We start from the raw sequence: 14,204 nt of genomic DNA on the forward strand, positions 1-14,204 counted from the left end.
CAACATAACCCCAGCATTTTCTCTCACTCCATTGTCATTCAAGCTTAAAAGAAACACCTAATGGTTAATCAGTGGCTAATTAAAACCTTAACTTCAGATTAGTTTAGCGATATCTGTGTAAAGAATGAACTAATCCCTTATTGTGAAGTGGACAATACCAGATTCTAAAATAATCAAAGGCATCAGCGACCATCTTTGGAGATAAATTCTTAAGCAGCATGAAACTTCAAAAATTAGACCTGGATTGTTAAGAGGCTAAAAGGAACCATTGATTTTCCATCTGTTTGAGAAACCTGCCAGTATTATACATTGACAAGTCTGTTATGTTCACGGGGATCCACTAATAAGGCAAAAACTAGCATCATAAAGTGAAGTGTTACACCTAAAATATGTACATTTTTGTCAATTTCCCTTGAAGTTCTAGATCCCTACCACAGTCGTTAGTCGCAGCAATAGGAATGGCAGAATGGATCGGTGTTGAGTTATCCTGATTCTCAGAAGGTTTCAGGATATGCTTAGCACCTGGACTAAGTTTCACAGGACCTGATTTTACCATGCCATCCAGGGGATAAGAATCAAAACCAAGATAACTTCTTGGATTTAGATTCTGAGCCTCACTCTGACAACCATTACTTCTTGCACCCACTTGGAGATCGAGTTCAACTGCTCTTGTGTTTTGCTGCAAGTTTGTCCCAGAGGTTTCTCGAGCCAGCTCAGTCATGCGAGTTACGTTTTTGTGCACTTGTATGCGAGGTAACTTGTTAGGTGTTTCAGGATCAACAAGATTATCTGCGGGTCTCTTCCTGGAATTTGTGCTTGGATGATAGTCTTTGGCAGTGATATCATCTAACTTAAATATGCTTCTACAACCATCTATGGCAGAGGGTGGTTTGGTAAAAGTGGAAACTGTAGCATGTGAAGGCTGAGAAATTGATGCTGGGTAAAACAGGGCCTTTGTGGGAAAGTCAGAAGTCACACAATTAGGAGGATACAAAAGATCTGCTGAATGATTCACAAATGGGACAGTAGAATTTCTCCATGTATTCGGAGGAAAACACGTACTAGAGGAGCTCCCTGGTATCCTTTCGTATTTTGAAACTAACGACCATGGTGGCAAATTTCTATAGGACCTCTTGAACCAAGATGATCTGGCCTGTTCTTCAACAATTGGGTGCAAGAAAGGAAATCCAAGGGATGAATTTGTGACACGATGGTGCTTATTCCAGGCATTCAGCTCACCGTTGTTTGAAGTAGACTGATTGAAATCGCAAGGACTAGATGGTATCTGAGAATGAAAGAAGAAACCTTGAGGTGCTCTATTGTACATTGCACCCGAAGGAGGCGCTTGGGTAATAGGATGAAAATTAGAACTAGCATTTCTGCTGACTCCATTTTGGGATATATCATTACTTTGCAGATTAAGAAATTCAAAGTTTGAACCATTCAACAGTAAGGTACTTTGTAATGCCTGATTGCTTTGAATGTTCACTGATTGTGACACATTCTCAGATTGCATCTGTAGTTGAGAACCAGGTGCCCTATCCGGCACAGAGCATCTCCCCAATAAAGAATTGTCCTTAGCAGCATCTACAGAATAATGCCTTCTTCTGGATTCCTCATCAGCCCAAGGAACTCCTCCCACAAATTGGTTCTTTTCTTTGCTGCTTCTTCCAATCGGAACATCTTTACCCATCAACCTCATTGTTGGTTGGCTGGAACTTGGTGAAACAAGACCCGAGCTTCCTCTTGGGGAAACCATTCCATATTCCTTGTGATTTGGCACCTTTTGAAGTTGATTCTGTTCAATGACAGGGTTTCTCATAAGGTTCAACTCTGAATCAAGTGACTGGACATAGTGATTGGAACCCCAGTCAGAATTATGCTGGTAGATATCTGCTCTCTCCCTTCCATGTCCATGTAAATGTCTAACACTTAACCCGCCTGGATAATGCGAAATTGGAAGCAACTACAAAATATGATTCTAAGATATAATATTATAAGATAAACAGAATTCAAGGTAGTAGTGATACATAACGATATTTTTCAAACTATATGTTACCAATTTTTTTCAACTATTTGCATGTTACATACACTTCATCCTTAGTCTTGATATAAAACTATGTGCTCTGACAAGTCAAAGGAATGTATTGTGTACAAAGACTGGCCACATTGATGAAGTAATCAACATGTAGATAACAGGATCCTTTCTGGAGGATTTGGGCACATGACACAACCCCACTTTTGAACCTAATGATATTGTAACCAGCTCCATTTTTCTGCCAATAAACACAAATTTCAAATCTATTTCGAAACACTAACCCAGGTATTTTAATGCAATGTTAACCACTAAATTTGAGTTTGAATGTGACCAAAGCCACCATGTTCAGTGTTATGATACCTGCTATGTAGCTCTAGCCTTGATCAATCCCTTAACATGCAGTTTCAGCTTTCAAGCAGAATGGTGAAAGTTGCAACTTCCCTATATCTAAATTGTTAAAATCAGCTTAAACTAAGGTACTCTAGAAGTACAAAGCAGCATAGCAATTTTACAAATAATATACTTCCAGCATCAAAGTCCAGCTGATCAAAAGAAGACTTAACCACATTGGTGTATATATGAACACCTGAGAATTTACCTCGCTTCCCAATTTTCAGCAATACCGCACGTTTCATGTAGCAGTAGTGAACCTTCCCATTATCCGAATGCCGCACTAAGCATGTCCCCAAGTACCAAATTTCCAGTTTCATCATTTCAAATTTGGTAATCTTGTGCATAACCATAGTAGTTTCCATCTGGTTCACAAGAACTTCATTAAGTCAACATCACTCATCAATTACAATGAGAGCCATTTATCCACCAAGACCAAGAAACAATAACTTACCAAATGTCTTGCAGCACAACGATAACAGTCTCCCTTTCCATGACAGTCATGGCAATCATCAATCACAAGACCCACGGATCAGTGACTTCACTCCAACAAAGGCCCCTCCAACAATCACCACACAATCAAGGCACAAACCGTGCCAATCTGATCCTCAACTTAACCTTCCTCGCTTCATTTGTAAACCCAATACTCTGAAGCCCATCAATAACCGCCCGCTGAGTGGCCCTCAACACCTGATACCCACATTTCAAACACGAAACCAAAACTTTCGAGGCGCAAAGGAACTGTCTCGCCCTGCAAAGGTTGTGCACCAAGATGGTATAAGAAAACGAATCCTTAACCTCCATCATCTCAAACAACTTCACAGCATGATCAATATGCCCAGCCTTCCCCAACCCATCAAGCATACAGTTAAACGCAACCAAATTATACCCAAACCCCAAACCATTCATATAGCTCAAATGCCTCTCAGCCCCAGCAAAATCCCCTGCCTTACACAACCCATCAATGATAATAGTATGCGTGTACTTATCACACACCAAACCCTCCTCCTCTATCTCCTCCACCACCTTCAACGCCTCATCCAGCTTCCCCTGCCTGCAATAAAGGTTAATCAAAGTGTTATACGCCACCAGATCCGGCCTCACGCCGGAACCCACCATAATCTCAATAATCTCATTCGCCTCGCGCATCCTACCGGTCTTAATCATCGCCGCGATCACAGTGCAGTACGCGAATCCATCGAACGTAAACCCTAAATCCCTCATCTCCGACAGAATCTCCAACCCCTGCTCGAAATTCCCGCACCTGAAGCAGCACTTCATCACGGTGGTGTAGGTAACCGCGTTCGGCGCGAGTCCCGAATCGGCGAACTCCCTCAGCACGTCGCTCGCGGCCTTCAGCCGCTTCGCCCGGCAGAGGCCGTTGATGAGCGCGTTGTAGGTCAGAACCTGCGGCGCGAAGCCGAACCGCCGCAGGTTCCGGAAGAGGCTCAGCGCGTGCGCGACGTGGCCGTTCCGGCAGAGGCCGTTGATCATGACGTTGTACGTGGCGGCGCTGGCCACGCCGCGGAGCGCGACGTCCCTGAAGACGCGGTTCGCCTCGTCGGGCTTGCCGAGCTTGAACAGGCAGTGCATGAGGATGTTGTAGCTCCGCGTGTCGGGGGCGACGCCGCGCGCGAGCATTTCGTCGAACAGGTCGAGGGACTTGGAGAGCAGGCACTGGCGGACGGCGCCGGAGATCAGGGAGTTGTACGAAACGACGTCGGGGGGGATCCCGGCGGCGCGCATCCGCGAGAGGACGGAGTGAGCGGCGTCGACGGAGGCGAAACGGCAGTAGCCGGCGATTAGGGTGTTGTAGGTGACGGCGTCGGGGAGCACGCCGAGTTTTATGGCGTCGATTATCGCGGACTCGGCTTTCGGCAACTGCTTGGCTTTGCAGAGAGAGGATAGGGTTATGTTGAGGAGCTTCGTCGATAGTGCTGAAGAGTGTGGGCCGCAAAACGGCATCGTTTTGGAGCTCGCGAGGGGAGTGAGAAGCGAATGGAGAGAGTGTGCGGGCGTTGATTGTGGTGCGGACAAGGTTGAAAGTGGAAAGACGCGGGAGCATGGTTCCAACAAGAGAAGCATACAAGAAGAAGCCAGAAGAATGGGGAGGTTTTGGGGGCTTTGAATTGAACCACTTAAATTGTGTCCAATTTATGAAAGTAAATATCTCTTATAATTGTATTAAAATATTTAAATTTCACATAAGATATGAATTATAAAATAAAATAAATGTAAGTAAATATATTTTTTCTTATATATATAATTTTTTAAGAAATTAAATTTATATAGATTTCCAATTGTTATGAACATGTTTGATACAAGTTAGAAGTATTTTTTTTTAGAACTTCTTTATTCAAAATAAAATATAAAATATTTTTAATAATGAAACTCTAAAAAGTGTTTCTAAATTTGTATTCAAACAAGTTTTATGTTTAGTGTTTCCTTTTCATATGACTAATACATTTGCAAAAAGAAAGCCAAAATAGAAAAACAAAATATTACATACTTTTTGTTAAAGCATCACTTAAGAACAAGTTTCAATTTCTATCATTATTAAAGTCTGGAGAAAATAAATGTCACTCCTTTCCACTTCTCCACTGCCACTGCCCCCCTTTCACTTCTCTGACTTCAACTTCGGCCACTAGATGACACCCTCATATCAATGCCATCAACACCTTCACATGTGTTTCTTTTTGTTTATACTTCTTTTCTTTCCAATCCATCCATGGACGAGGAACCAAAAAACCAGTTACACGATGAACTCCAAAAACTAGCTTCGATAAAAGAAGTGCAACTTGTCACAACCCCCCATCAACTACCTAAGCTAAACTAGAACTTGTAAAAAATCCAATAATCACCATCGAAGGTGAGCTTGAACCTGAAGAGAAACCAACAAGCATCGAAAAAGTAGAGAAGACCGATGAAAATAAGATTTCCAAATTGACTTCCTTTAAGTAGGGGACCAAAGTGGTAGTCAACCTCCCCGCCCATGTTATAGTTGCAACTGCAGCCACGAGAATGTATTGCTGTCAGTGAAAGACAAGCAATAGCCACTGGATTAAGTCCAAATAGTTTATATAAAAAAAAAGTTCTTTTAGTAATTTTAAATAATTTAAATAAGAAAAATAAATAAAAATATTTACTGTTCACCTTTCTATCGGTGGAGAATATTTCTCCACCTTAAAAAAAACTGTTAGCCCCTTTAAAAATCAAATAAATTAGTTTTAATTAAAAGTCCTCTTGAGTGTTCACTTTTGGGCTGAGCCGGTCCATCATCTGTTGTTAGTTGTACTGTGGGCAATGCGTGCTCTTTTTGTTGACTCAAAATCTGATGTCTTTATTCTGCTAAGGAATAAAAAAGACTTGAAATTTCCATGATGGCTGCAACCTTTGCTTCCAATGTTCTCCTGGTATGTTATTTTCACAACCCAAATTGTCTTTTTCTTTTCAAAGATTAAATTTTTTATTTCCAAAACCTGATAATGCGTTGCATTCATGCTCTAATAAGTTCAATGGAAGTTTGAGGTTCATTTTATCACAAGTATATATTATTTCTGGCTCTGTGAGCTTCAATGTTGTCTCCAATGTAATTGATATTTGTGTAAATTATAAAGGACACTGCTCGGATTCATTTTTTGGTATTTACCCCTTATGTATTAGTTTGATGTTTGACTTTACAGTATTAGGGAGTTTTTTTTTTTTTTTTTTTAATGTTTTGACTATTGTAGGATTCCTTTGGCATGTTAAAAAGTGGCAAAATTTTAATTTTGATTTTGATGTTTCTGGTGTGTACTATGGTTATGGAACCCTGAATCTTATTTTTGAGGGGAGGGGGTAGTTGTGATTGTTGAATATGAGTAACGCTACTCAACGACCAAGTTTATGATGCAACCACCAATTTGGTTGCAGTGATACAATTGCCAGTATTTTTGACTGCTGAATTGAGGTATACCTGTCATATTTGAAAGAATGAACTAGTTGTTTAGTTGTGTTGCGTGTTTCTTATGTAGTAACAAAACATACTACTTAGTGACAAATAGTGAGATTTTTTGCATTGATTGACTTATACTTTAAATATATTGATACAGTGTTACTGTAATTGATAACTAAGTTGTGTCAAAGTACAAAGAAAAATTGTTTAGAAAAAATGCTTTGTGAATTAGCTACATACCCACATGTACCAAATGAGTACTAGAACTTGACATGTTCCTGATATGGGTAATTGGGTATGGTAGCCATATAAGAGTACCTGTGCATCGTAACTCATTGGTTATGCACTTTCCATTACTTTCTCTGATTACATGCATCTTTAACATTGAATTTGATTTCCTATTCATACTGGCAGCATCTCTAAGTTTTTTGTTTAATTTTCGAGATTGAGTTATGATTCATGAATACTACTAGATATGGCCCTAAGCTAAATTTCATCTAACTCTTTAAATACGTTAGGATTGTTGACTCAAGTTGTTGTTATTGTTTTATGTTTAGCTGACCGGGAAGCCACTTCACTTAACTGTCAAGTCAATAAGTCCGGGAGATTGAACTACCTTTACATAGTTATACATTATGTGTAGTTGTGAGTTGTCTTAGTTTGTCTTTTTACTACTCTTTTTCTAGAGCAAGGAAAAAATTTCATGCCTAGAATCATATATGTTAAATAACTGTTATAGTGCCGCCATGAAGCTATAACGTGGCTTTTTTCGACCCCTCTACCCACTATAGGCAATTTGTGAAGGGAGGCCTGCTATGGTGGTGCCATAGGCCGCAATGGTGTTTTTATATGGTGAAATTTTGGCCTTCTGTGATATTCTGCCAATCGAGGTTGATAACCTATCTAGAATTACAACTACACGATGTATACCATGTCTGTTAGCTTTGTTCTCTTAGAAGTAGAATATAAATCTCAGATAATTTTATTCATTGTGTAATTTGAACAAATGGCTAAATCTTAGGGACCATGAAAGTCAAGAATCAATTCCACTTTCATAAGTTGTCAAGTAAGAGAACTAAATACCTAAAACATCTTTTAGAAACCCACAGAAATGAAGCTCAATTCATAAAAGTTGACTCACATACCCCTTCGCAAGATGAAGTAGTGAATTTCATAATTTTAAAGGCCGTGAATGATTCAAGTTCTAACTCATAAGGCAAGCTCCGGTTTTTCTTGTTGCCTCTGCTGAAGCTTTCTTTGCCTTGGTGAAAATGAACAATCTTTTGGGACTTAGAAAGATAATAAGTTGCTTTGGAAATGTGCCCTTTTAGCAAGAGTGGCATGCATTTGGATGCAGTGTAATTCCAGCATTTTAGCCAAAATTTTCTTCTTCATCTCATATAGGGTGGGTTTGTACTCTTAGCTTCCTTTTATGTTTATGCATTTGACGTTTGAAAGGCTTTTTTTATGCATAACATGCTAAGGAATATTTGCTATTTAGAGCTGATGTATTTTTTTCTTCCTTTCTTTTTTGTTGTAGTATCATTTGTATCACTGAGAACATTCCTGAACCTCCTGTTACGTGCTTCTATCCTTAACTATTGCAAGACGATTTTATTGTTTGGAAAAATGTAGCATTGGCCAAATTTTATGCTTTCAATAATCCTTTTGTTCAACAACTAGTTTTAGAGCTAGCCTGAAATCTCATGTATTAAGCTCCATTTTTCTCTCATGCCTCAGATGCCTTCCTCCTATCATTCTCTTTCATAATAATAAAATCATTACATGAGTACTTTTTATGTTGACTAGTGGAATCGAGATACTTTGTGTGTCTATATTTTATTTAATAATAATATTTAATAATTATTAATATTTATTAGATGAACTGGTGTTGTACTTGGTCTTCAAATCTCAAGACATTAAGTTAAAATCTTGTATTTGTAAAAGTAATTATTTTTTATTATTTAAAAATTTAAAGATAAAATCGTTTAAAAAATGTATACATCAAATTAGGCTTTTGTCTTTATATATATTATAAATAAGATGATATTTTCACTTATAACTTTTTACTTCTTTTAATTTCATGTGTTGAAAAACCAAAATAGTAGGTTGTTCTCTGCTCGGGGGATTAAGCAATATTTCCCCTAGTTTATTTTCCACATCACATGAGCTGACATGCAGCAATTTCTTTTCTTAGGTCAGCGTATGAATTAAATGCAAGATCATGTTTGGACTATTTTTAGTTATATATTTTCATCAACACTATACTCATGTGTGCCCCACATGGTGTTGGTGAACCTATATTGCTGCAAACATTAACTTTTCCTTGTACTACAAACATATGCATGTTATTAAATAAGTCACAAATCCATTCCTTCAGCCTCTGCTACACTTTTCTCTTACCCTAAACCAACAAATCTCTTGCCATTTTGCAGCAACAACGCACCTTCATTCAGATGAGGACTGTTCTGAAGGTTGTGGATAACTCCGGGGCTAAGAAGGTGATGTGCATACAAGCATTGAAAGGGAAGAAAGGGGCAAGATTAGGTGACACAATAATAGCATCTGTGAAGGAAGCACCTCCTAATGGAAAAGTGAGGAAAGGGAAGGTTGCATATGGGGTAGTTGTGCTTGCAGCAATGCAAAGGGGGCGTTGTGATGGCAGTGAGGTCAAGTTTGATGATAATGTTGTGGTGCTTGTTGACAAGCAAGGCCAACCTATTGGAACAAGAGTTTTTGGACCAGTGCCTCGTGAACTGAGACAAAAGAAGCATGTCAAGATTCTTACCTTGGCAGGACATATTGCATAAAGAGTTAATCACCTATATACTGTCAGTGTAAAGTTTTTTTACATTAGCAACTAATTATATCCTTTAATTGTGCCAAGTTATTATAAATGACATGGCACAATTAAAAGATATAATTGGTTGTCAATGTAAAAAAATTTCACTGATATTGTATAGGTGATTAAGTCTTGCATAAATGAGAAAAAAGGGTTGTATGAATTCCAATATCACATCTACCAATTTCATATTTTGATTTAGTTTCTAGCCTAAAAATGCACTAGAGACAGATAGTAACAGAGCAACTATTTATAATTATGATGAATTTTTTTTATTTACATAAATGCTTACTTTTGAATAATTAATTATCTATAACAATATATAACGAGGATATAATATATTTTTTTTAAGACATTTATATCTTTTAGGATATAATATTTTTTTACACATTTTTAAGACATTTATATCTTTTATTTATTTTGATAGTTGCATACTTTTGTTTTTAATATAAGACAATTCATTAATTTTATTTTATTAAATTAAACAAAAATTATTAATTTATCCAAAACATTTTTTTCTAATAAATTGCAACTCCACTACAGCTTTGTAACTTACACACAATATTTACAAGACACAAAATTGTCTTTATTTTGCTAATTTTAAATAAAATGTATTAACTGCTTACTCTTGTTACCAATTAACCCTAAGGTACTAATTAGACCTTTTTTTTTTAACTGAGTTTTTCCCTTTTGAGTATCATGCTAGTGAGTAGAAATTGGCAGGAGGTGGAAAGAGTTTTAGTACGAGCATACATGCTAACATTATGTGAAAGTCGAGAAAAGAAAGTAAGGAATTTTGATATGTTAATTGAATATACTATTTACAAGTTCAAAAGCACATGCAAATCCCAATCTTTTCAAATTCACATCCTTCCCTTGCACATGCTTAACCTTTATGGTTCTTTCTTCTCATTAGGGAAAAGAAGACTTTTGGGTTGTCCCTCAAACATTCTTTGCTTGCTTTGTTTACTTTGCTAGCACTTCAATATATATACCCTCGAAACTACTTGCTTGTATATCTAACTTTACACTTCGACTCATTTCACCATTTCTTTGTGGACTTGCGACAAAAGGTCTTAATAACTCAACTTCTTCATCATGGGCATCCTTGGAACAATAGCAAGACATATGGATACAATAGTGGGGTAAATGAATCTCTCTCATATCTCATCATATATGCAACTTATTTTCATCAAGACAAAAATTAGATCAAATTCTTTATGTTCTTACACCATTAAGTTTTCAAATCAATTAATGATATATAATTTCTGTATTCCGTTAACATATTCTTAATGGAAGCTATTTAATGTTAGTAAAATTCCATGTTTTACCATATAACCCGGTCCATGCATGAATTTGCTTGGTTGATATATTGGCCACGGGGATCAAGTAGTGACATACTAGAACATCTGTTTCAAGTATGTATTGTTTGTTTGTTTAAACGAAAATCAAACTCTGAATTCCCATCAATTTTGGATGATTCACTACAATAGTCCTAAGAGTACACCTTTGGCATTGCTAACTTTGCCAGTGTCTCATTAATTCGAGTTCTCAAGTTGAAACATCTATGGTTCTCAAGTTGGAAAAAATTGAATTCCAAAAAGCTTCTATACCCCTAGTATAGGTCAAAGTCTCTACCATGTCAGCTTCTTAAATCTTAAGTGTTCAAATGTGGCCTCACTAAGTGATATGACATAAATGACTTAGCTCTTGTTAGTCATGTAAACATCAAATAGATAGAGATTAACTTTGAGACTATGAATCTCTACATTTATGGGGGTCATAAAATATTTAAGCCTCTTATACAATTTAATAATTTAATGATAAGAACAGAAGAAACTTGATTTAAATTTTGGTCTTTTCATTTTGTTCCATACATATGCATTGTTTTCAGTACTCCACTGTATAGTTAACTACAATCATGATATGCCTATATTTTTCATTGAATTAATAGTTCACAATGTCTATTGCATAAAATTAATTGTATATATAGTGTAATTTCAATTTTTTTATCAGTAAATATATAACATTCTACTTTCTTTTCTCATTTTTCTTTTATTATTTTCTGTATAACAGGCCTGGAGTGTTGCTTCTTTATCCTTTGTAAGTATATGGGCATATTCTATATCAGTAATTTTCAACTTCCTAATTAATTTTAATTGAAACAAGAAGAAACACAAACTGATCAAAGGCATGCACATAATCTGATGTATGGATTACTATTGGATATGATAACTAAATGTGATGTGTTGTGAGTAAATATAACAGATACGCATCAATGAGGGCAATTGAGAGTCCTTCAACCTTAGATGATCAGCAGTGGCTAACATATTGGGTTTTATACTCCTTCATCACCCTCTTTGAGCTTTCATGTTACAAGATCCTAGCATGGTACGTACATATTATAACATACAAAATTCAATATATTCATAACCAAAAAGAAGCACAAGTTAAATATATTTACAATCTATTTTAATCTTTCAATTCTTTAGAAAAACATGGCTAAAATAGATTTGTAGTCTTTCATTTTTTTAAGATGTGATATACATATAACAATTTATACATTTATTTTATGTCCATCTCTATCTATCATATTATTTATTATATTTCAAATTCTTATCTCTTTCTTTTTCTTTGTTGTAAAATTTATTGTACAAGTATCATTATTTTTCTATTTTTTTTTTGTTTTAGTTTGCTCTTAGTTTTTTTTTCTTTAGTTCCTTATAGAATCTCCATTAGACTAAATTAATCATTCCCTTAGTTTATTATAATAATTATTATTATTATTATTATTATTTTTCAATTAATAGTTTTGATTATCGTTGATGTGGCAAAAACCGAAATGATGTGATACTTCTCATAATTTGTCACATATGACCAAGATAACCAAATTAGTGTAATAAACTAATATGAACTTTAGCAAAAAATATAAAATAAAAAAATCTCTAAAATAAGCTGAATTAAACCGATTGTAATAGCAACTTAACATTATTTCCGCGAGTAAACAATTATTATATATTTTTAGGTTTCCAATTTGGCCATACATGAAGCTAGTGTTTTGCCTGTGGCTGGTATTGCCAATGTTCAATGGAGCTGCTTACATTTATGAAAACTTTGTGAGGCAATACATGAAGAACATAGGAAGCTACTATGGAAATTCCAAGTACCCTGAGGATCAAAAGAAAGTTCTTCAGATGATGAGTTTTGATGCAAGGAAAGCAGTTGAACGTTATATAGATACATATGGCTCTGAAGCTTTTGAGAGAGTAATAAGAGCAGTATGTTATAAATAACTTACTTTATCATTTGGTTAAACATTTTTTTATTGTCCTGTAAATATATAAAAATTCGTTTTTAGTTTTTCATTTTTAAAAGGTCGATTTTTTATCTCTTTTTTTTTTTTTAAATGTGTTAAATTTTATCTCTATCACTAATTTTGTTAATCTAATTTAATAGTGATTTTAGTCAACTCCAATACTTTTGGACTTATAAATTAGTATATGTGTGTAACACGTTTGGTGGCACCATGTTAAATTGAATTAACAAAATTTATAATAACCGTAAAGTTTGACACATTTTAAAGAAAGACTATATATTGACATTTTAAAAATAAATTTTTACATATTTATGGAGTTCTTCTTATCATATAGAAATTTTTATCTGTTATAGATAATATATATTTTATATATTCTTGAATTTAATTGCAGGCTGATAAAGAAGCAAGGAAGCACTGAAGATCAATTTTTCGAAATTGATTCTTTAAGAATTTACAGTTGTAATCATTAATTCTTGTGCATGGATAACTAGGTCTAAGAATTACCCTTTAATTAAATGCCATCAATCTTAAGCTTAGTTTTTACCCTGTAAAATTATCTGCATGTATTGTTCCCATGAAATGAAAATTAAGGGGATTCCACAGTTCCATTCCGGTGATATATATATATATATATATATATATATATATATATAGTTATTTCATAACAAAAATGTTGGGCAGTTGATCTTAGACTACTTTTAAATTTTATTGTTAGAATAAATCATATTTTGTTAAATATGAGATCATTTAAACGAAGGAATATTTTAAAAATATTATCATTAAAAAGAATAAAATTAGTTGATATTTGTTTATATTTGAGACTAATATACATGTTTTTCTTTTTACCTTTTATTTAAGATCGGAGTGAGTTCTGAACTACTGAGTATTACTTAAAGTGACATTAACATCCATTGCCTTCAAAATACTAGGTTACCCGAACCTGATCCTCATTGAAGTAAATTAACATCTTCTGTATTATTTCTCATTGTGACATAATTTTATACATTTACACATGTATTGTATTATCAGAGTGTGCAATGTGAGAGCTGAACAAACATCTTTTGATAGATACAAAAGTGATTACAATTACAAAGAAAAAAGAGGACAGCTCCTCTTATATACAACAAATTCTCTAACAACCGAAGTAAAAACAGAAAAAATAAAAGAAAAACATGATTATCTAATTTTATATCGTTTATCTAACAGTAATATATTAGATACCATTCCAAACACAATCAAAGTGAAGGACAAAGGTTGCAAAAGAAATCCTAGTAACACTTTTTACCCCTCTCTTAATGGTTTAAAATTATTAAAATTTATTTAATTTAGTGAGTCTGACATCATATTAAAGAGTGTTAAGAGAATATATTTCTAGCACTATTTGAGATTAGAAATTTAGTAATCTAGGATGAGAATAAATAGTCCTTACCATCTCGACTTATGTGAGACTTTAGTCCTTACAAATTAAAACCATTTCAAATTGCTTTAGTTTTGAATTTCCTAATGGCACAATGATTTCAAATGATAACACAACATAACGCCAGTATTTTCTCTCACTCCATTGTCATTCAAGCTTAAAAGAAACACCTAATGGTTAATCAGTGGCTAATTAAAACCTTAACTTCAGATTAGTTTGGGATATCTGTGTAAAGGAATGAACTAATCCCTTATTGTGAAGTGGACA

The 14,204-nt window shown here is 35.0% G+C and overlaps 3 protein-coding genes across 4 annotated transcripts; 2 read left to right on the top strand and 1 right to left on the bottom strand.

Moving 5' to 3' along the window:
* Positions 1-2,398: 2,398 nt before the first annotated feature.
* On the bottom strand, positions 2,399-4,567 carry LOC114916926 (uncharacterized). 2 transcript variants are annotated; one of them, XM_029274632.2, is made up of 3 exons: positions 2,883-4,567; positions 2,637-2,793; positions 2,399-2,485 (listed from the first exon to the last, which is right to left on the bottom strand). In XM_029274632.2, the coding sequence occupies exon 1, from the start codon at positions 4,511-4,513 to the stop codon at positions 3,008-3,010; it is 1,506 nt and encodes a 501-aa protein (XP_029130465.1). In that variant the 5' UTR covers positions 4,514-4,567; the 3' UTR covers positions 2,399-2,485; positions 2,637-2,793; positions 2,883-3,007. The 2 variants fall into 2 exon arrangements, with proteins under 2 accessions (XP_029130465.1, XP_029130464.1); XM_029274631.2 differs by having other exon boundaries at positions 2,399-2,793.
* Positions 4,568-8,351: 3,784 nt separating this feature from the next.
* On the top strand, positions 8,352-9,297 carry LOC109814663 (large ribosomal subunit protein uL14mz). Its single transcript, XM_083068450.1, has one exon. The coding sequence runs from the start codon at positions 8,819-8,821 to the stop codon at positions 9,170-9,172; it is 354 nt and encodes a 117-aa protein (XP_082924576.1). The 5' UTR covers positions 8,352-8,818; the 3' UTR covers positions 9,173-9,297.
* Positions 9,298-10,169: 872 nt separating this feature from the next.
* Positions 10,170-13,611, top strand: LOC109814662 (HVA22-like protein f). The gene is made up of 5 exons (XM_020379145.3): positions 10,170-10,349; positions 11,281-11,307; positions 11,473-11,595; positions 12,230-12,482; positions 12,912-13,611. The coding sequence occupies exons 1-5, from the start codon at positions 10,303-10,305 to the stop codon at positions 12,936-12,938; spliced, it is 477 nt and encodes a 158-aa protein (XP_020234734.1). The 5' UTR covers positions 10,170-10,302; the 3' UTR covers positions 12,939-13,611.
* The last annotated feature ends 593 nt before the right edge of the window (positions 13,612-14,204 follow it).

This window comes from Cajanus cajan, chromosome 2 (genome assembly GCF_000230855.2).
Source record: "Cajanus cajan strain Asha chromosome 2, NIPB_CcT2T_4, whole genome shotgun sequence".
NCBI lineage: Eukaryota > Viridiplantae > Streptophyta > Magnoliopsida > Fabales > Fabaceae > Cajanus > Cajanus cajan.